The 22,922-nt window shown below is 37.0% G+C and overlaps 1 protein-coding gene across 2 annotated transcripts in view; it reads right to left on the bottom strand.

Annotated features, from left to right (window-relative positions):
* Window positions 1-22,910, bottom strand: part of Xrcc4 (X-ray repair cross complementing 4) — a 246,006-nt gene extending 223,096 nt beyond the window's left edge. The window contains exons 1-2 of one of the 2 annotated variants that reach the window (XM_021180097.3): window positions 22,806-22,910; window positions 5,260-5,408 (exon numbers count right to left, since the gene is read on the bottom strand). In XM_021180097.3, the coding sequence (XP_021035756.1) occupies window positions 5,260-5,398 (139 nt within the window). In that variant the 5' untranslated portion in view covers window positions 5,399-5,408; window positions 22,806-22,910. The other variant, XM_021180098.3, reaches the window with a different exon arrangement.
* Between the last annotated feature and the right edge of the window lie 12 nt (window positions 22,911-22,922).

Genomic DNA, 22,922 nt, shown 5'->3' with positions numbered 1-22,922 from the left:
CAAACTGGTACAACCACTCTGGAAATCAATCTGAGGTTCCTCAAAAAACTGGAAATAGTCTACCTGAAGACCCAACCGTACCATTCTTTGGCATATACCCAAAATATGCCCCACCACAAGGACATGTGCTCTACTATGTTCATAGCAGCTTTATCTGTAATAGCTAGAAGCTGGTAACAACCCAGATGTCTTCCAAAGGAAGAATGGACACAGAAAATGTGGTTCATTTATACAATGAAATACTATTCAGCTATTAAGAATGAGGACATCATGAGTTTTGCAGGCAAATGGATAGAACTAGAAAATATCCTGAGTGAGATAACCCAGAACCAAAATGGCATGCATGGTATGTACTCACTAATAAGTGGATATCAGCCAAAAAGTACAGAACACCTAGGATACCATCCACAGTCCCTAAGTGTGGGAAGCCACATGTGCCGTTGCAGAGTGGCACAGGCTTCTGCTGGCCACCACGCATACATAGGCAGGAAAGTTTTTTGCCAAGATGAGGTTTTGAGAATTGACCAAAATTGACCAATCAGATGAGAGAGAAATTGACCAATCAGATGAGAGAGAAATTGACCAATCAGAAGAGAGAGAAGTTAACCAATCAGATGAGAGAAAGTAACCAATCAGATGTAGGAATGCAAATGAGGTAGTAAGCATCAACCAAGCACAACACAATCCGGGTGTGAGACACGCCTCTCCTAGGCCTATATAAAGCAGCACCAGGGCTGGGCTCAGGGTCTTTTCGCCTCTACAATCAAGCTCTCCCAATAAACATGTGCAGAAGGATCCTGTTGCAGCGTCGTTCTTGCTGGTCGAGTCGGACGTGCGCAAGACCTAAGAAGTACAACAAACAGAAAGGCCCAAGAGAGCATGCTTCAATCCAACTTAGAAGGGGGAAGAAAATAATCATAGGAGGCAGAGGGAGGGAGGGATCTGCATGGGACAGGAGATGGGGAGGGGTAAGAGGGAACAGTATCAGGTATGGGCAGGGAGAAGCCCAGAGGGCCAGCAGAATGAATAAAAATATGCAACCTGGGGGGTTAGAGTTGGGGAGACCATCTAGAAAGTACCAGAGACCTGGGAGGTGAGAGACTCTCAGGACGCAAAGGGAGGGACCTTAGATGAAATGCCCAACAGTGGGAAGAGGGAACATGTAGAGTCCACCTCCAGTGAAAAGACAGGGCATCAAATGGAGGGATGAGGTTGCCATCCCACAGTCAAAATCTCTAACTCAGAATTGTTCCTGGCTAAAAGAACTGCAGGGACAAAAATGGAGAAGAGTCTAAGGGAAAGGAGGTCCAGTGACAGGCCCAAATTGGGATCCATCTCAAGGGAAGATTCCAGTGCCTGATACTATTACTGATGCTATGGTGTGCTTACAGACAGGAGCCTAGTATAGTGGTCCTCTAAGACACAACAAGCAGCTGACTGAGATACTTATACCCAGATGCAGATACGTATACCCAACCATTTGACTTTAGATAGGGAACCCCTGTGGTTGAATTAGGGAAAGGCTGGAAGAAGCTGAGGAGGGTGACCCTATAGGAAGACCAGCAGTCTCAACTAACTTGGACCCCCAGGGATCTCTCAGACACTGAGAGGCCACCAACCAGGCAGCACACACCAGCTGGTCTGAGGCCCCCAACACATAGAAGAAGAGGATTGCCTTGCCTGGCTTCAGTGGGAGAAGATGTGCCTAACCCTCTTAAGGCCCAGGGAGTAGTGAGTTCGAGGCGGGGGGGGGGGGGGGGACGGGACGGGGGACATCCTCTTGGAGAGAGTGGGGAGAAGGAATGAGTTGGGGAACTGTTAGAGGGGGGACCAGGAAGGAGGCAATGGCTAGACTACTAAAAAAAAAAAGTAAGAGCAATTATAGTAAAAAAAAAAAAAAAAATACTACAATTGGTCAAAATACAGAGAACAAGTGACTGTAGTATGCCCAATGCCAATGATATACCTACAAGAATCCCTTCAACTAAGGCTCAGGGAAAATCAAGGGAGGATAAATGGACAGATTTCAAGAGCCAGAAAACCTGGATTTTTGCTGTGAGATATTGTCTTCTATATATCTCAGTGAAGGAATACCCACAAAATCTCAATATTACAGTTGCTTAAAGACAACCCACATAATAGCAATGCCAGGTGACATCTAATCTGGATGAAAGAAATCTCAGAAGTCCATACTCCTAGATGAAAAACTACAAGCAATTTATGGCTGCTGGGCATGGGAGAATCAGTCTTCTCCAGGAATGAGCCCCTGATACGTCATGCAACTAGAAGTGGTCAACCCTAAATATATATACATATGGACAACACGCAAACTCAGCAGACTGTATTTATATATACATAAATACATACATATAAAAAGAAAAGGACATGAATTTGAGATGGAGTGGGAAGTCACAGGAGGAGTTGGAATTAGGACAGGGAGATGTGTATATAGGATCATGTATAATATTCTTAAAAATGTAAAATAAAAATTTAAAAATTCAACATAACAAAAGAAAAAAATCCTTGTGAAAGGACATCTGTCTTAAAAGCATGACCAAACATTCCCTTTGTAAAGGGAACATGGGATTTTCATTGTCTACGCCAAACTGTAATCTTGGAAAAAAAAAAAAAACTTGTTTGCCAGCTTATTTTTAAGAACAATGGCGTATCTGTATGCATTCATTGTTCTAAACTTGAAATGGCTGTCAGGAAACTGTGGTGAGAATAAAGTCCATCCAGAATGAAGTTGAACCACTTCATTACAAGGTGAGAGACAAACAAAACTGAGAAACCATTCTCAGATTAACAGAGACTCCACAAACATCATCTTGAGATTGTTTGTAGATTAGTAAAGACACACTGAAAGAATGTTCCTATGCGTAAGTAAAGACTGCACAGATTCATCCTATCCTATGTCGAGAGCAGAAGACACCAACCTTACCGCATTAGGAATATGGGTAGCATCACATAGGAGACCTACTTACAAAAGGCCTTTCTTTATGAGGTTTATACTATTATTTACATATAGTTAGCAAAAGTCTTACACGTTTTGTAATATTATTTACATATAGTTACCAAAATAACTGTTTAGAAAAGTTATACAGAAATCTAAATATTTGATAGTAAAATATTGGAAAGGTTTTAATTAATCTCCAATATACATAGACATCCTGCAGAAAGGTGATATAAGTTTCTTGCTACCAGAAGCAATTATTTTACAGGGCACATAGTGACCATCAATCATTAACCCACTTTGTGAAATGACCCTGTGAACCAACACTCTATAATACAGAAGTGACTGATGACAGGCCACATGATAATTAGGTCCCCAAACATTCATTAGATAAAGCATTGCTAATGGGGAAAAAAAAATCAGAAGGCTTAGTGTGGGGAGATTAAAACAAACCTCACATCCTTTCCACTTAAATGAAAAGAGTAAAAATTATACATAATTGAAGGCTGCAACGATCAAAAAGTCTAACAACGACAACTAAACCACAGGAAGAGGTATAGGAAGGAAATCTATTTTCATGTTTCATTTATTTAATTGTTTCAATACTCTTAATTGTGTAATGTCTATAAAGTACCATACAACATGTATGTAACAAATCTTACATAAAAAGGTATATTCTTATGTTTGCTTATACATTTGCCCTAATAGTTAAACAAGAAAATATAAATAGATGCAAGTCATAAAATATATGTAAAATCTAAAATGTCATTGGTTAATTTTTGAAGATAAAATCATTACAGAGTGCACTTTAAAATTCCATGCTTGAAATGTGGTCACTACAGGAAGTCACAATGTTCACACGCCACTGAGTACCTCGAGAGGGTCTCCTAGCATGATTCTGTCACACTGGATTATATTAGTTAGAGAAAAAAATTGAAACTCACTGAATTAAGTATAAATGTGTAATGTAAGAAATAGGAAGCAGGAGCTCTCATATACACAGAAGCTAACTGTCAAGTCATCAGTTTATTTGTTTGTTTTTCTAACTAGTTTTATATAGTTAAAACTCTCTTCTCTAATTATCGTGTACACAAAGGTCCACTCTGAGCCATTACCATGGTTTTAGCCATCACATTGTCAACTCTTTCAAACAAGGGCTGTCATATGGGTATACTTCCTCCATAGGGCTAACATCGCAAATCTCACTTCACTGCTATCTGCCAGAAGCAGTCAGTAACTGATATTTCTCACAAAGAAATACACATCTCAAATAGTTAACACAAGGAGTACTGTACACATTATCCTTGAAATCCCTTTGTTTCCCTATAATATAAATGCAAATATTCCTCATTTGCTGCCATGAAAGCCAGATGAAAAAAACTGTAAGGTTGAATTCATTTCGATTGTGCTGAGTAACAGCATTTGTACCAGACAAGAAGGAAACAGAATTTTGTGATGGATTGTAATTTGAGAGATAATAATTATAGTGATAAATCTTAGGAAGACTGTGTTAGAATATACAGATAGTATATAAAAATTCTTAAATTTTCAGCTAGTATGCCATTTACAACTCTAGAAATAACTGTGTTATGTAACTACAAAGAAATGTTTTTAAGTCCTTAAAAAAAATTAAAACTTTGGAATTTGAAAACAACATGATTCTAATTTTTTACCTTTATGACTGCAAACATCTGCGAGTGACATGCTACCCCTGCACTAAGGAGGAGTCCCTGCCATGTGCTATACTTGACTTGAAGCTATTCACAGCTTAAAAGATCAGTAAAAAAAAAATTTCAAAAGTGAGCCTCTATGATAAAACAGCACAATTTCCACATATTGGTGTGGGATCTGTTTTTGTTTTTTAAAACTTCATTATAAATGCATTCAAAAGAAATTCAAGCTAAACAACTAGATAAAAGTCAAAGCACACCATGAAGACTCCACACCTACAATCCAACAGCATCTCTTAGCCCCACAATCTACTTCCTCTAAGTCCCAGGCTTTCCCCAGACCCCACGAGGACAGAAATATTTTAAAAGTGTTGTTTATGTTTCTGTACCATGACTAGGCCCAAACAATAAAGCTGACAGAGCAGGTAGAATTAGCTATGGTACACAGTGTCAATTCTGGGTAACAATATCAACTATTACAGACCCATGTGCAACTGCAAAATGCAGAACATGGAAAATGGAGTACTGATGTTACCTGTGTCTATGAGGAAACACTTTAACTTGAAGAGTTCCTGAGGACTAAAGAGCAGTACATTATCTAAATTTTACTTGCAACATGTTTGGTGTCAAGATTACCTGTTGCAGACCAGGCTGAATGGCCATCAGTAAGTGTAATAACAAAGCCGGATCCTATTGTTCTCTCCCAAGACACTTGCAGAAAATAAGGTACATTGGGTTCAGAAGCAAGATAGATTCTGCTTATTTTCCTTTCCATTTCTGGCTACCTGTAATAAAAGAACAAAATTAATTATTTAAAAGGAGAATGCAATAATCCAATGATAACTTTTATCCTTGTCTTACAGCTATACAGACTCTAAAGAAATAAAAGTAAAAAGCTGTATAATAGAGTGAACTCAGAAGTCATAGTTGTGCTCAGTAGTGACGCAGACTTTACAGATGAGAAAAGCAGAAGCTCTTTTTTTTTTTTTTTTTTTTTTTTTTTTTTGCTTTTCGAGACAGGAAGGGCAAATAATCAGCCAAACTGATGTGCTAAATAAAATTACTATAGCAACATGAGTAAATTTTATATTTCCCTATCCTTAGGAGTGACTAGATCCCCCATCTCTCTAACTAAGAAATGGTCTTACTGAATAAACATATTTGAGACATTTATCCACACTATATATCATTCAGAACATTAATTAATCAAACTGATTTAATTTACTATTGTTTTTCTAGTGACAACCATTGGAACTTTATAGGTCTTGACTACTACAAGCACAGCTGCCATGACATTCTATAAATGCCTATGCATGGAGAGCGGCGAGGGGGGGGGGGAGTGTCATGTGTCATTCCTTCAAATGGAACTGAGTATATCATGTATGCGTTTGGGTACTATATAGCCAAGTTCCTTTAAGAGTTCTATGAAATTGTGATTGATGGATGAGTGTCCTATTACAACTGTTTCCCCTTTGGTTCATTTTAGCCACATGGGTGGACAAATTCTAGGATCACATTGTGATTTGAATTCAAACCCCTTGGTGAGTAGTAGATGTTGCACTCTTTACATATACTTATTAGATATGAATATACTCCTATCTTCAACACTAGCAATGTTTTCATCTAGTTTCTTATTTTCTTACTGATGCTATTAATCTGTTTTCATTTTTTTTCACAGTTTGATGTCTATTTTAGATAAATATATCTATGAAATATAATTCACCAAAATGTGCTTATGTTGGTCAGTACTATGAGTCCTGCATTAGCTAATTTGTTACCAGCTTAAACTTCTCAACAAATTCTGAGTTACACCTTGCTACAGCCTATGTAATACAGTTTATAATATTGAGTGCAATTTCATAGTTCAGTTGTTGAACTTATATTGACTATGTTATTTGCTCTTTTGGACTAATATATTCATAAACTCTATTTGATTCTATCACTAACATTTTTGAAAAGTTCCTATTTAATGTTTCCAATGATTTGTGGAAAATGTTGATCTGCACAAGCTCAGAAACAGACCTTTGAAGCCCGCCATGGAAAAAATGGCACAAGACATCAATCCTAAGCAATACTCCATTATCCTAACTCCCAGCTCTGTTCATGAGTCACAAGGATTAAACAGGCGTGTTCTAGGCCTCACCCACCTAACTCCCTCTAAGAATGTGTGTATGTGGGGTGTTGGTGTTGGTGGTGGTGTTGGTGTTAAACTGAGAGTAACATTATTTTCAATTTTTAGGCTTAGAGGTATTTTTTGCTTTGAATTCATAGTGATTATTCTGGTAAATTACTCAGCCAAGATTTTCACAAACCTTACTAGATGGGGTTAAGATACATATTATTTAGTTTGAATAAAGTAATTGTGTTTTATCTATAACCCTCATACCTCTAGGTTGCTTGTGCACCATTAAAATATGCTTAATAGGACAATAAAATGTCTCAACAGCATATGAGAGTGCCTGCCACCAAACCCTATGATCTAGGTTGGATCCTGGGTATCCACGTGACAAAATGAGAAGAACAAGAAAGGGCTCCTCCAAGTTATCCTCTGATTTTCACACACATCAATGCACAAGCACACCCCACATATTAGCCACCCTTATACACATACTAAGTAAGTGAAACATGCTTAATAATAAAAGATTCTATCAAATGATATCAAATTAAATTTTAAGATATGCAAGAAAAATGTCATAAAAAGATAAAAAATATAGACCTCAACAACAAAAAACTATTATAAAACATTTTCTATAATCACATAATGTAAATCTCTATCAGATAATCTTTTAAAATCTAAGAGAGGGTGAAAGATATGGCTAATGCGTTAAGAGCACTGGCTGCTTTTACTGATGACCTAGGTTCAATTCTCATCACCTACATACACGGTGATTAACAACTGTCTATAACCTTCATCATAGGGAAACACAATGCTCTTCGACCTCTTCTATTGCTACACGACCCTGGTACACACGCATAGACACAGGCAAAATACCCATATTTATGGAATAAAATAAATACTGCTGCCCAATTTTTTGAAAGCCTAAAAGAAAATTCTCATTTCTCTTGTTTAAAAGAGAGGGACATAAAGTTGCTTCAATTTTTTAATCCCTAAGCAATATATTATAAATTCAAAGGTAAATTGATATTTGGTAATTGAGTAAAAAAATTTGCCAATTGAAAATTGATAAAATCATCAATTTCAAGTTGACACTATTATGACACTAGTAAGACATTAATATGATAATATTAAATGGTCTCATGTTATAATTTTAAACTGATTTGAAAATAGAAAGAACCTCTATTCTTCCCACTTCACAAACAAGTCTCAATTATTCTCCGCCTCTGTCTTCTGTGTTTGAAACGATGTTTGTCACAGCATTACCTCCTACAGGAAAATGTTCAGAGGCCAGAGAGCATCCATAATTGAAAGAAAAATACCTAATGAAGTATATGACTCCTCCAAAATGATAAATTGCCTAAGTAACTTCTACCTGTAGTACGAAAAATAACATTCTTCCTAAGGATATCAAATGAAATAATAATTGAGCCCACTTCAAATATGTAAAAAAAAAAAATGAAACAAGTAACCTTGAACCCCAAACATTATAATTGCTAAATATAACAGATACTTCATTTGTTCAAACTATTTCCTATAATGTGGTTCTTTTTGCATAGATGCAATTAATTCCAAAATGCATCAGGAATTTGTAAATATTTCCCTTTACATCAACTAGTCAGACACTTTACAGTAATTTACTTACTATATAAAGGTTGAATTTGAAAATTGAGGAAAAATATTGACTACTAGTATTTGAAACAAATCACAAAAAACATGTGTCATTAGAGAATCACATAATTTGTTTCTGTTTTCTTTTTTGAACACATGAGATTAATCTGCTAAAGTGTTAGCGGCATATGTGTATATAAATGACAGCTTCAACATACATTTTAATTTAGTCAACTTTAATGAAGTCTCTTATTTGTCTGTTTGGTTCTGAGACCTGAAACTTATTTTGAATGCATAATTCATTAGGATGATCTAGTACAGAATCCTACCTTCTTTGTCGGTTTTTAAAACCAATGAAGGTTACACTATACACCATACTACATTTAAAGGTTACATATAACCAGAGGGAAAACATATTTTATCTTAAGCTAGGTGAATTCTGTTTTTTTTTTTTTTTGCTGTATTAATTTTGTACTGCTGTATAATCAAGCTATGTAGCAGTGGCTTGCATTGGCATTTTCATACACGTGAATCTGGTGCTTTGACCATATCCATTCTCATCCCCAGCTTTCTCTCCCCTTTCCTACTTCCAGTTCCAGTCCTTTCCCCAGGAGTCCTGAATCTGCTTCATAACCTCCTTCCCTCTCACTTTCCCCTTCTCCTGTGTGTGTGTGTGTGTGTGTGTGTGTGTGTGTGTGTGTGTACGTACATATCTATATAAAAATCCAGGGTTCTCAAAGGAATGAAAATATAATATTTGTCTGAGTCTAGTTTATTTCAGTGAATTTGATGATGTACCATGATTCATTTTCTTGTAAATGACATTATTTAGTTCTTTATGACTGATTATCACATATTGTCACATTTATCTATTAAGAGATCTCTAGGCTATATAAATTGACCATTGTAAACACCGCTGCAAAAAAGCACAGATCCTCAAGTATCTCTGTGGGATAGAGATTTATCCTCCTTGCTGTATATAATAGGGTGGATATAGCTGACTTATAAGGCAGTTCTATTTGTAGGTTTTTGAAGAAAGCAAGAACTAACTTACATAATGTCTTCACTAATTTACATCAGTAATATATAAAAGTTTAATATTTCTGATACTCTCAAAAAAATTTTTTTCTTTATGATAACTCAGACTAGTTGAAAAGAAAAGAAAGGGAAAGAAAAGGCTTTTCTCTTGTAGCTAAAGATATTGAACTTGCCACATATGCTAACAATCATTTGTTCTTCATCTTTTGAGATTGCTTCATTTCATTAACCCACTTAGAGAATGCGTTGTCTTGCATTTTGGTGTTTATTGGGTTCTTAATATATTCTATAAATTAATCTTACATCAAATATATAGCTCTCAATGGTATTCCCCTAATCTAGGGCTGGCTCTTCATTCTATATTCTCTTTTGTTCTACAGAAGCATTTGAATGAACTGCAATCTCATTTGTCAGCTCTTGGGATTACTTCCTGAGGTTACTAGAGTCATTTTCAGAAATCCATACCTATAGGTACCTCTTGAAGGGTTTTCATTATTTTTCCCCTTACATTAAAATCTTTCATCCTCACTGTCCTCAAAGTTGAATTTGCAATGTACCTGTAAATGATGTTGAAGTTATCTGAATCCCCTGCCTCAACCTCTCAATTTTTATGATCACAAGCATATAACACTACATCCAGTATTCTGTAGTGCTAGGGAAGGAACCCAATGATAATTGAGTCCTAGGCTATTAATTGGATGAGCTACCTCTCTAACTCAGGAGCACATAATTCATGTGGATTGAAACCCTAGTGGGGGATGTAGAGAGAATTTAGTTGATAAAGTGCTTCCAACAGAAACATGGCAGAAACCGGCGATTTCTGGGACTCACTGGCCAGCCAGACTTGTCTAATGAAAAATATTGCCTCAGAAATAAAGATGCCAAGGGAAGAATAACATATAAGCTTAACCTTAAGCCTTCAGGTGCATGCCCACACATATACATCAACATAATGATAAAAATAAAGCAAACAAAAAGAAAAATATCTTATTTTGTGTTTGGCAGTGGGGTTATTAAAACTACTTTTAGAATGCCATATTTTGTTTCTAAAGACTTTCACAAAAACATTACACAGCAGGACACATAGAGATATGAATGTACACATATCTTTTTAAATTCCAGATTTAGAATTACTAACAAATTCCTAAATATAGAGACAAAATCATTTAAAATTCAATATTCCAGATGCCTGTCAGTCAGACATTATTTCACAATAACATGAAGGGTTTTAAGCTCAATAATGTTCAAAAGACATACATGGACCATATCAATTATAAAAATATATTTTAATTGTAACAATACAATTATCTTCTAATTTTCTCATTAATTTAAAACTTTATAAAATTAAGCTAATTTTCCTTTAAAGAAATACTGTTTGAGGACTGAAGTTTGCAACTGGGATGGACTGTGAAACATACCGCTCCAACTTTAGTATACCTGCTGGTGAAGCAAGACATGTGACCCATATTTAAGTGATATATGCATTAATAAGCACACTCATATAACTCTGTATTCTGTAAGAAATCTGAGCCTCAAAAATTATTATTTAAATTAGGTCTTGATAATCTACATTTGAGCTAATTGGTTAATAATTCATCACTTTACTAAGACTACCTACTCATTAAATATCAAATAAAAATATCCGAGATTCAACCACAAGAACACATGAAAGAGTCCAAAATTGTTTTAAGGCTCAGAGCAAATCAACCATATTTTTGCTCCTATCAGCCTTGTACAGAAAAGTAGCCAGTGTTCTGTCCCAGAACTACTTGGAGAAAATGAGTGGAATCCTCTTCAGAGATGCTGATTGATTGAGGCTATAAGAGGCCATGTTTTGTTTCCTAAGAGTACTAAAGGGCACATTAGTATCAGCACCTCTCTCAGCCAAAGCCAGGGATCTAAGAGGAGCCTGCAGGTGGAACCACTTGGGTTCCCCCCCAATTTGTACATCAGTAGCTTTATTGAGACCTCAGAACAGTTGAGAATTGAGAAGCTTATCTTTAGTACTTTGTGTCTTTGATACATGGCCTCTCTCTTAGAAGACTAATACGTTGTTGGCTGGTGTGCAATTGATGTGATCTTGGTCTGAACAAATACCATTCACAGTTGCTTCTGAATAAACAAGACACTTTTTAAATTAGTTTACAAAGCATTTTGTATGCCCTTTTGGATGCTGATAAGGAACGTGGCAGAAGCCAGCGCTTAGGTCAGCTCAAGTTAGTTACAACACTGTATCATTGATAACACCATTTTGAACTTGAGCTTCTTTTCCTTCTCTTAATAGTCAGTGATGGCTTCTCTTCAAGCTGCTTGGACTGCAGATGTCCAAATTCTGCAGCTTTGCCAAAGAGTTGTACATACAGACTAGAAGGGGATAAACTCAAGTTTCTAATGAAGCAATCACTTTCGTGGCCCCTAGTCAAGAAAAATGGGCTGATACCTAAAGGGAATTCACAATAAAAATTACTATATAGAAGCAGCTGTTAATAATCTACAAGTGGATTCTTGCTTATACTATTTTGCTAGACTTTACTTTTAGAAAGCTGAAAAGAAAATGTAATTGCAAAGCAAAAGTATGATGACAGATTTTTAAAGCCTTATATTTTTAAAAATTCAAAAACAGGGACATACAGAATTTTTAGGCCAAAAGGCAGATTTATATCACAACCACTACACCGTATTTACTTTGTGTGTGGTACATGAACACAAGTGAGCCCATGTATACCCATGCAGAGGTCAGAACGGATCTTGGGGGGTCTTCTCTATTGCTCTTTCTCTCTCTTATTGCCTGACATGAGATCTCTCACTAAAGCAGAAGCTGATGTTTTATGCTAGAATACTTAGGATCTGCCTGCCTCTAGCCCACAAAGCTTTGATTATAGGGACTCTCAGCTGTGCTCTGCTACTAATGAGGTTGCTGGATTTGAACTAGAGTCTTAATGCTTATAGTCCAAATGCCCTTACTAACTGAGCCATCTACCCAACCCCTTTTGGGTGACAGGGGGTTGGGAGGGAGGGGTGTTGTTACTGTTGTTTTGTTGTTTTATTGGTTGGTTGGTTAGAAGTTGGTTTTTGATCTGCATAGCTCAGAAGACCCTAGAACTTATACTTTTATGAAAGAGAATAGGGCTTTATTAAGATTTGGGTACAATAGTTCAGTAAAGCTTGAAAATGTATCACCAAAAGAACACAAGGGTATTAGGACTTGTCCCTAGAATGTATTCAGGGATACAGTGCACGAAACCTAAGTATGTAATTACTCATCTAATTAGGAATTTAAGTGCTCATGTGCTATTAAAACAGTTTATTATTATGTAAACCCCATAAAGTTGCTGTTGTTTGACTAAAATGTCAACTTTGGTAGTCTATGACTCTTAGAATTTTGTGTATGTGGCTCAACTGTAGGTAGTAACAACTTGTGATATTGTACAGGGTTTTCTCCCCAATATTGATTCTCATTTCTCTTGTCTCCCAATGTTGCTCATTCTCTTCTTTGCCATTAGTAAACAGGAAGGTAAATAAGTGCAGTTATAGGAGGTTAGTTTGGGGTAGGCAACGCAAGTCTTATTCCTTTTCCACACACGATTCCAATAGATTTCAGTTCTGAGCATATTTTTCAATTAGGAAAGACTATATGTGAACTGGACTGGTGATACCTAATGTGAGAACAGTCTGACTCTGTTTAAATTAGAATAGAAGAGAGGTATAAACAGTTTGAACTTAATAAATACCACATTAGCAACACTGATGCATTACAATGAACCTCAGGTTCTACTTGAAAGTCACAATTTTTCTATTGATGTTCTTATTCTCTTCTAAGATGTAATCTTCAAGGTAAGATGATATGCTTATCTAAAATAATTTTAAGACATACTTAAAGCAGTAGTCTGACCAATATTGTGAGGCAAAGACTAAAAAAAGAAACAAAAAGTAGGAACAAGCAAAAACTCTAATTGTGTAATCCATGCCAAGGGAGACAGAGACAGAGATAGAGACAGAGAACATGCAAAAGTCTAATAGAAGAGAAATCCAAGCAAGAGAAAATCAGTAGAGACTGAGAGATTCCAGATATGTTTCATTGACAGAGTGAAGAAGATTTGGTGATGGACTTAACTCAATATAAAAGAATGACAGGATTAAAGAGTAACTCCAAAGAGTTAACACAGAAACTACCTGCACACTAGTGCCTTTAACCAAAATAAAAATATATAATACATGTAGGTACTGGAGAAAAGGTATTCATTTGGGGATTATAGTGGTTTAAATAGGAATGGCCCCATAGTCTATAGGTTTGAATGCTTGGTAACCAGAAAGTGGAACTATTAGACGGTGTGGCCTTGTTAAAGAAAGTGTATAACTGGGAGTAGACTTTGACATTTCAAATGCTCAAGTCAGGCCCAGTGTCTCTCTCTTCCTGCTCTCTACTAATCCAGAGTAAAACTCTTGGTTCCTTCTCCATCACCATGTCTGTCTACAGATAGCCATGTTTCTATAGGCAGTTCATGACTACAATGACCTAAACTTCTGAACATGTAGACCAGCCCCAATGAAATGTTTTCCTTTATATGAGTTGCTGTTATTATGGTTCTCTTCACAGCAACAGAAACCCTAACTACAACAGGAATGTTTGCCCTACCCTTTAATACTACAAACAGTGGGGCTACAGAGAAGAATAGAGAATGCACTTGCTGTTATTACAGGGGACTTAGATAGGGTTCCAAGCACTGACATAAGGCAGCTCATAACTACCTAGCTCTACATCAAGGCAGTCTAAAATCCTCTTCTCACCTCCATGGGTTCCTGTATCTATATGGACATACATACATACATACATACATACATACATACATATACCTACATGCACACACATAAAACAGTGCATATATACAAATACACAGTTTTTTTTTAAATAAAATTTTAAAATTACAAATATTGATGTTCTGGTAGAGAAATGGATAGAAGAATGTAGAATTACAGAGAGGAATGAGAAATATGAATATGTAAATCATTGATAGAATATACAAAGTTAAGAGTTTTGATATTATCTAAAGGAGACACAGAAAGGAATGGAACATAAAACAATGAATAAAACACTTGAACAATAAATGCTTTGGAAGAATAAAGGATTCAGCAGAGCAAGACTAAAAGTAGAAACCAAGGAGATGGTAAGAAAAGGTTGTAAATATGGCCCTAGAAATCACATTAAAAAAAGAAATGATTCCGGTCGGAACCAACCCCACGCCATCTTGGGCGCTAACTCAGCAGTCAGTCCCAAGTCTCCAGGGGACACTCCACACTGCAGGCACCCTAGCACACGCATCATCTTAGAATCACTGAGGAGAGTCAACCTCCAGAGAGGGCTCTAATCCCAGCATTCAGGTGAGAATGCCATCTTGTATCCCCGGTCTCTAAGAGAACAGTCCACACAGGAGAGCTCCCAGGCCACAGAAGCAACAGAACTTCTTGGACAGGGTCCTTTCGGATGTTCAACTTCAGCCAGGAGGTGGATCAGAGTTTCAGACCTCTGTGCAACTTCCCTACAAGAGGAAAGCTTACCTGCAGAGAGTGCTCTGACCACTGGGACTCAGGAGAGAGTTGGACTCCCAGGAGTGCTGACAGAGGCTAACAGAATCACAGGAGGAACAAGTTCCAGCCAGAGACAGCTAGAATATCTAACACCAGAGATTACCAGATGGGAAAAGGCAAACAAAGGAATCTTACTAACAGAAACCAAGACCACTTGGCATCATCTGTACCCAGTACGCCCACCACAGAGAGTCCTGGATACCCCAACACACCCGAAAAGCAAGATTCGGATTTGAAATCATATCTCATGATGCTGGTAGAGGATTTTAAGAAGAGCATTAATAACTCCCTTAAGGAAATACAGGAGAACACTGCTAAACAAGTAGAAGTCCATAAAGAGGAAACACAAAAATCCCTCAAAGAATTAAAGGAAAACACTGCTAAACAGAAATTATTAAAGAGGAAACAAACAAACAAACAAAAGCCCTTAAAGAATTACAAGAAAACACAATCAAACAGGTTATGGAATTGAACAAAACCATCCAAGATCAAAAAATGGAAATAGAAACAATAAAGAAAACCGAAAGGGAGACAATTCTGGAGATAGAAATCCTAGGAAAGAAAGCAGGAACCATAGATGTAAGCATCAGCAACAGAATACAAAAGATGGAAGAGAGAATAGCAGGTGCAGAAGATTCCATAGAAAACATGGACACAACAATCAAGGAAAATGCAAAATGCAAAAAGATCCTAACTCAAAACATCCAAGAAATCCAGTACACAATGAGAAGACCAAACCTATGAATAATAGGTATAGATGAGAATGAAGATTTTCAACGTAAAGGACCAGTAAATATCTTCAACAAAATCATAGAAGAAAACTTCCCTAAACTAAAGAAAGAGGTGACCATAAACATACAAGAAGCCTACAGAACTCCAAATAGACTGGACCAGAAAAGAAATTTCTCCTGACACATAATAATCAGAACAAGAATGCACTAACTAAAGATAGAATATTAAAAGCAGTAATGGAAAAAGGTCAAGTAACATATAAATGCAGACCTATTAGAATTACACCAGACTTCTCACAGAGACTATGAAAGCCAGAAGATCCTGGACAGAGGTTATACAGACCATAAGAGAACATAAATGACAGCCCAGGCTACTATAACCAACAAAACTCTCCAATACCATAAATGGAGAAGCCAAACTATTCCATGATAAAACAAAATTCACACAATATCTTTCCACGAATCCAGCCCTTCATAGGATAGTAAAGGGAAAACTCCAACACTGTGAGGGATATTATGCCCTAGAAAAAGCAAAAAAGTAATCCTTTAACAAACCTAAAACAAGATAGCTGCAGGAACAGAATCCCAACTCTAACAACAAAAATAACAGGAAGCAACAATTACTTTTCCTTAATATCTCTTAATATCAATGAACTCAATTTCCCAATAAAAAGACATACACTAACAGATTGGCTACATGAACAGGACACAACATTTTGCTGTATACAGCACACCCACCTCAGGGACAAAGACAGACACCACCTCAGAGTAAAAGGATGGAAAACAATTTTCCAAGCAAATGGTATGAAGAAACAAGCAGGAGTAGCCATTCTAATATTGAATAAAATCGACTTCCAACCCAAAGTTATCAAAAAAGACAAGGAGGGGCACTTCATACTCATCAAAGGTAAAATCTTTCAAGATGAACACTCAATTCTGAATATCTATGCTCCAAATACAAGGGCATCCACATTCATTAAGAAAACGTTAGTAAAGCTCAAAGCACACATTGCACCTCACACAATAATAGTGGGAGACTTCAACGCCCCACTCTCATCAATGGACAGATCCTGGAAACAGAAACTAAACAGAGACACATTGAAACTAACAGGAGTTATGAAACAAATAGATTTAACAGATATCTACAGAACATTTTATCCTAAAACAAAAAGATATACCTTCTTCTCAGCACTTCATGATACTTTCTCCAAAATTGACCATGTAATTGGTCACAAAACAGGTCTTAACAGATACAAAAATATTGAAATTATCCAATGGATTCCATCAAAACACAACAGACTAAGGGTGATCTTTGATAACAACATAAATCATAGAAAGCCAACATTCAAGTGGAAGCTGAACAACACTCTAATCAATGATAACTTGGTCAAGGAAGAAATGAAAGAGATTAAGGACTTTTTAGAGTTTAAAGAAAATGAAGCCACAACATACCCAAACTTATGGGACACAATGAAAGCATTTCTAAGAGGAAAAGTCATAGCTCTGAAAGCCGCCAAAAAGAAACTAGAGAGAGCATACACTAGTAGTTTAACAGTACAGATAAAAGCTCAAGGAAAAAAAGGAAGCAAATTCACCAAAGAGGAGTAGAAGGCAGGAAATAATCAAACTCAGGGCTGAAATAAACCAAGCGGAAACAAAAAGAACTATACAAAGAATCAACCAAACCAGGAGCTGGTTCTTTGAGAAAATCAACAATATAGATAAACCCTTAGCCAGACTAAGAGGTCACAGGAACAGTATCCTAATTAACAAAATCAGAAATGAAAAGGGAGACATAACAACAGAACCTAGGGAAATCCAAAACACAATCAGATCCTACTACAAAAGGCTATACTCAACAAAACTGGAAAACCTGGATAAAATGGACAAATTTCTAGACAGATACCAGGTACCAAAGTTAAATCAGGATCAGGTTAATAATCTAAACAGTCCCATTTCCCCTAAAGAAATAGAAGCAGTCATCAATATTCTCCCGTCCAAAAAAAGGCCCAGGACCAGATGGGTGTAGTGGAGAGTTCTATCAGACTTTCAAAAAGGACCTAATTCCAATTCTCCTCAAACTATTCCACAAAATAGAAACAAAAGGTACTCTACCCAATTCATTCTATGAAACCACAATTACTCTGATACCTAAACCACATAAACACCCAACATAGATACAGAACTTCAGACCAATTTCCCTTATGAATATCGATACAAAAATACTCAATAAAATTCTCACAAACAAAATCCAAGAACACATCAAAAAGATCATCCCTCGTGATCAAGTAAGCTTCATCCCAGGGTTCCAGGGATGGTTTAATATATGGAAATCCATTAACATAAACCACTATATAAACAAACACAAAGACAAAAACCACATGATCATCTCGCTAGATGCTGAAAAAGCATTTAACATAATCCAACACCCATTCAGGATAAAAGTCTTGGAAAGATTAGAATTTAAAGGCCCATAACTAACCATAATAAAAGCAACATATAGCAAACCAGTAGCCAACATCAAACTAAATGGAGAGGAACTTGAAGCAACCCCAATAAAATCAGGGACTAGAAAATGATGCCCACTTTCTCCTATCTATGCAACATAGTACTAGAATACTTAGCCACAAAAATTAGACAACAAAAGGAGATCAAGGGGTTACAACTTGGAAAAGAAGAAGTCAAAATATCAATATTTAGAGATGATATGGTAGTATATATAAGTGATCCTAAAAATTTGACCAGAGAACTCCTAAACCTAAGAGCTTCAGTGAAGTAGCTGGATATAAAATTAACCCAAACAAATCAGTGGCCTGTCTCTACACAAAAGATAAAGGGGCTGAGAAAGAAATTAGGGAAACAACACCCTTCACAATAGTCACAAATAATATAAAATACCTTGGTGTGACTCTAACTAAGGAAGTAAAAGATCTGTATGAGAAGAACTTCAAGTCTCTGAAGAAAGAAATCAAAGAAGATCTCAGAAGATGGAAAGATCTTCCATGCTCATGTATTGGCAGGATCAATATAGTGAAAATGGCTATCTTGCCAAAAGCAATCTACAGATTCAATGCAATCCCTATCAAAATTCCAACTCAATTCTTCACTGAGTTACAAAGAGCAATTTGCAAATTCATCTGGAATAACAAAAAAAAAAAAAAACTAGGATAGCAAAAACTATTCTCAGTGATAAAAGAATCTCTGGTGGAATCACCATGCCTGACCTAAAGATGTACTACAGAGCAATTGTGATTAAAAACTGAATGGTACTGGTATAGTGACAGACAAGTAGACCAGTGGAATAGAATTGAAGACCCAGAAATGAACCCACACACCTATGGTCACTTGATCTTTGACAAGGGAGCTAAAACTATCCAGTGGAAAAAAAGACAGCATTTTCAACAAATGGTGCTGGCACAAGTGGCAGTTATCATGTAGAAGAATGCGAATTGATCCATTCGTAAATTCTTGTACTAAGTAAGGTCAAGTCTAAGTGGTTCAAAGAACTCCACATAAAACCAGAGACACTGAAACATATAGAGGAGAAAGTGGGGAAAAGCCTTGAAAATATGGACACAGGGGAAAAATTCCTGAATAGAGCAGCAATGGCTTGTGCTGTAAGATCGAGATGTAAGACTGACAAATGGACCTCATAAAATTGCAAAGGTTCTGTAAGGCCAAAGACACTGCCAATAAGAGAAAAAGGCCACCAACAGATTGGGAAAGGATCTTTACCAATCCTAAATCAGATAGGGGACTAATATCCAATATATATATATATATATATATATATATATATATATCAACAAGATGGACTCCAGAAAACCAAATTATCCCATTTAAAAATGGGGCACAGAGCTAAACAAAGCATTCTCAACTGAGGAATATCGAATGGCTGAGAAGCACCTGAAAAAATGTTCAACATCCTTAATCATCAGAGAAATGCAAATCAAAACAACCCTGAGATTCCATCTCACACCAGCCAGAATGGCTAAGATCAAAAATTCAGGTGACAGCAGATGCTGGCAAGGATGTGGAGAAAGAGGAACACTCCTCCATTGTTGGTGGGATTGCAAGCTTGTACAACCACTCTGGAAATCAGTCTGGTGGTTCCTCAAAAAATTGGACATAGTACTACCGGAGGATCCAGCAATACCTCTCCTGGGCATATATCCAGAAGATGTTCCAACTGGTAAGAAGGACACATGCTCCACTATGTTCATAGCAGCCTTATTTATAATAGCCAGAAGCTGGAAAGAACCCAGATGTCCCTCAACAGAGAAATGTATACAGAAAATGTGGTACATTTACACAATGGAGTACTACTCAGCTATTAAAAAGAATGAATTTATGAAATTTCTAGGCAAATGGATATATCTGGAGGGTATCATCCTGAGTGAGGTAACCAAATCACAAAAGAAGTCACTTAATATGCACTCACTGATAAGTGGATTTTAGCCCAGAAACTTAGAATACCCAAGATACAACTTGCAAACCACATGAAACTCAAGAAGAAGGAAGAGCAAAGTGTGGACAATTCGCCCCTTCTTAGAATTGGGAACAAAACACCCATGGCAAGAGTTACAGATACAAAGTTTGGAGCTGAGATGAAAGGATGGACCATCCAGACACTGCCCCACCCGGGGGTCCATCCCATTATCAGCCACCAAAAGCAGACACTATTGTACAGGGGAAACACCAGGGCCAAGAAGTGGGAGTTGGTAGGTATGGGGGCGGGGTGGGGGGGAGGGTATAGGGGACTTTCGGGATAGCATTTGAAATGTAAATGAAGTTAATACCTAATAAAAAATTGGAGGAAAAAAAAGAAACCTCAAATAATATCAGTATCAGAAATCAAAAACAAATGGAAAATGTAGAGAAAGTGGTCTGGCAGCATAAGAAATCAAATGAATTTTAAACCTTTTATTGTATAAATAGCATCTAACAATCAAACAATTTTCCATCATTAGCCCTCCACCCAAGGATGAAAATTCAATGTTCACTATAATGCTTACAATGTATCAAACAGGTTTTAATTATTTATATGTATTATGGCCTAATTTATATGTAACTATGGCCTAAGCTCAATGCACTCTTACAGAAAACTATAAATTTCTCATTTTATATACAACTCTGGGTTTCATGAAATGAAAATTGAAAATATTCTTCCACATGCAGAGAAGACAATAATGTCTGCATAATTGAATAACACAGTCAAGATCTATTGTTAGCAGTAAATTAGATAATTAGAAATGAAAATCACAGCAGAGCTACTAGAAGTGGAAATAAAGAAAAGGAATTTAACAAGGTGATTACCATTCACTTGCATCAAAAAACACAATCAAGGATTTTGTGTGCGGAATCGCCAGGCAGCTTCCCCACAGGTCACACTGGCATATTAATTTTGCTATTTTACATGGATATAATAAATTTTTTATATATGTATACACACACACATGTCCAACTCTACCTCCTGACACTATGTACTTCTATGGATAACTTAAGAATTGAAAAGTGTTGCCCGCAGTGTTGGAGCACGCCTTTAATCCCAGCACTTAGGAGGCAGAGGCAGGTGGATTTCTGAGTTCGAGGCCAGCCTGGTCTACAGAATGAGTTCCAGGACAGTCAGGGCTACACTGAGAAACCCTGTCTCAAAAAACAAAACAAAAACAAAGAACTGAAAGTGTTAATTGCCTCAATCTAAAGTTGAGATATATAAGAAACTATGGCCTAAATTGCCCATAAATACAACAAGCCAATTACCATCTTAAACAACCTTAGCCTCTTTACTAGAGCCTGGACCAGAACCTCATACAGAAACATCAACCTGAAGTGTCAAACAGTAGGACTTAGCAATCTTTGTATGAATAGAGTCAGTTATAACATCTACCAACACTTTCACTACTGTAAAACCCAAACTTACTGAACTACAGAACATATTTTCTACATCTACATTTGGAACACTCATGGTTAGTCAACTTAAATAGTAAGGTATAACACAAAGCAATTTTGAGACTATTCAATGACAATCACTTCTCCTATTGGCCTAATCCCCAGTCACCCATTCAAATACTCAAAGAAATCCCTTCTGCTGCAGTCTCCTGATACCACTAAGATGCAGATTCTTGAGTATTTGACCAACAGGTATAGCAGTTGGGTATAACTGATTTTAACAATGTAGTAATAATTTCAAACAAAATCTTGGATGACGTGCAGTAATAAACACAATCACATATAGCGTAGTACTAGGTAAAAGTACTGTGTTGCCGTAAGTACTAGATTCTCATGATTCAGCTAAATAATGGTTAGAAATTAACATATCACATCAGTGTCCTTCACTAACGCTTTCTACACATCTTCTAGTTCATTAAGTTAAAGAAGAATGGGTAACATTCTGAATAAAAACTAGAACCATACTGACTAAAGGAAAAAACAAACAGTTATTTAAACACACAGGATTTCCATAATTTTGATACACTTGGAAGAGTGGGGAAAGTGCCCGACTTCAGAATCATTCCAAGAATTTATATAAAATTGAACACATCAGATTACATCTTCCCCGTGTCTACAAAACTCACAAAGAGAACTAGTGGTGAAATAGTTTCTCACCCAATGGTTTTATACTAGCCAAATAATCCCCTCGGCAATGGGCCGTTCCTTTCCAGTAGCTACCACAGAGTTCTTTCCCTCTCCCCACGGCCTAGAACGCCTAAGCCCCGGATGTAGAGTGTGCAAACAGGGAGGGTGTCAGCCAAGGCCAGCATTGGCTGGCGGGAGGGGCTGGTGGGTCATCACACTGGACGCAGCCTTTTGAATCCAAGTCTCCACCACACAGCAGCTTGGCACAGTTCCGATGAGCCCCTCACGACTGAAAATTCCACGTGACACAAAACGAGACACTTAGGAAGGAGCCCAACAGGTGCTCACATTGGGAAAACCTTACATCTGCAAAAGGCTCAGGGGGTCACAGACAGGGTAAAAAGCACGCACTGCGCAGCTTTAAAGCTAAAATCAGGGAACTACAGGAGGTTGACATAGAAAGGAAAAAAAAAAAAATGCATTGCTTCTGGAAAGACACCACAGCCACTTCCGGGCCCTACCTCTCAGTGACTCCACTTCCGGTCTTCTAAAAAATCGTGGACGCCAGAGATAAATCGATGCGCCCAATGAGAGAATCCGCAATTACCGTGGTTTGCGAGTCATCGGCCAAGTCCCAC

This window comes from Mus caroli, unplaced genomic scaffold (genome assembly GCF_978045245.1).
Source record: "Mus caroli unplaced genomic scaffold, Mus_caroli_1 scaffold_15, whole genome shotgun sequence".
Lineage (NCBI taxonomy): Eukaryota > Metazoa > Chordata > Mammalia > Rodentia > Muridae > Mus > Mus caroli.
Note: the sequence above shows the minus strand (reverse complement) of the source record. Positions and strands in the feature narration are given on the sequence as shown.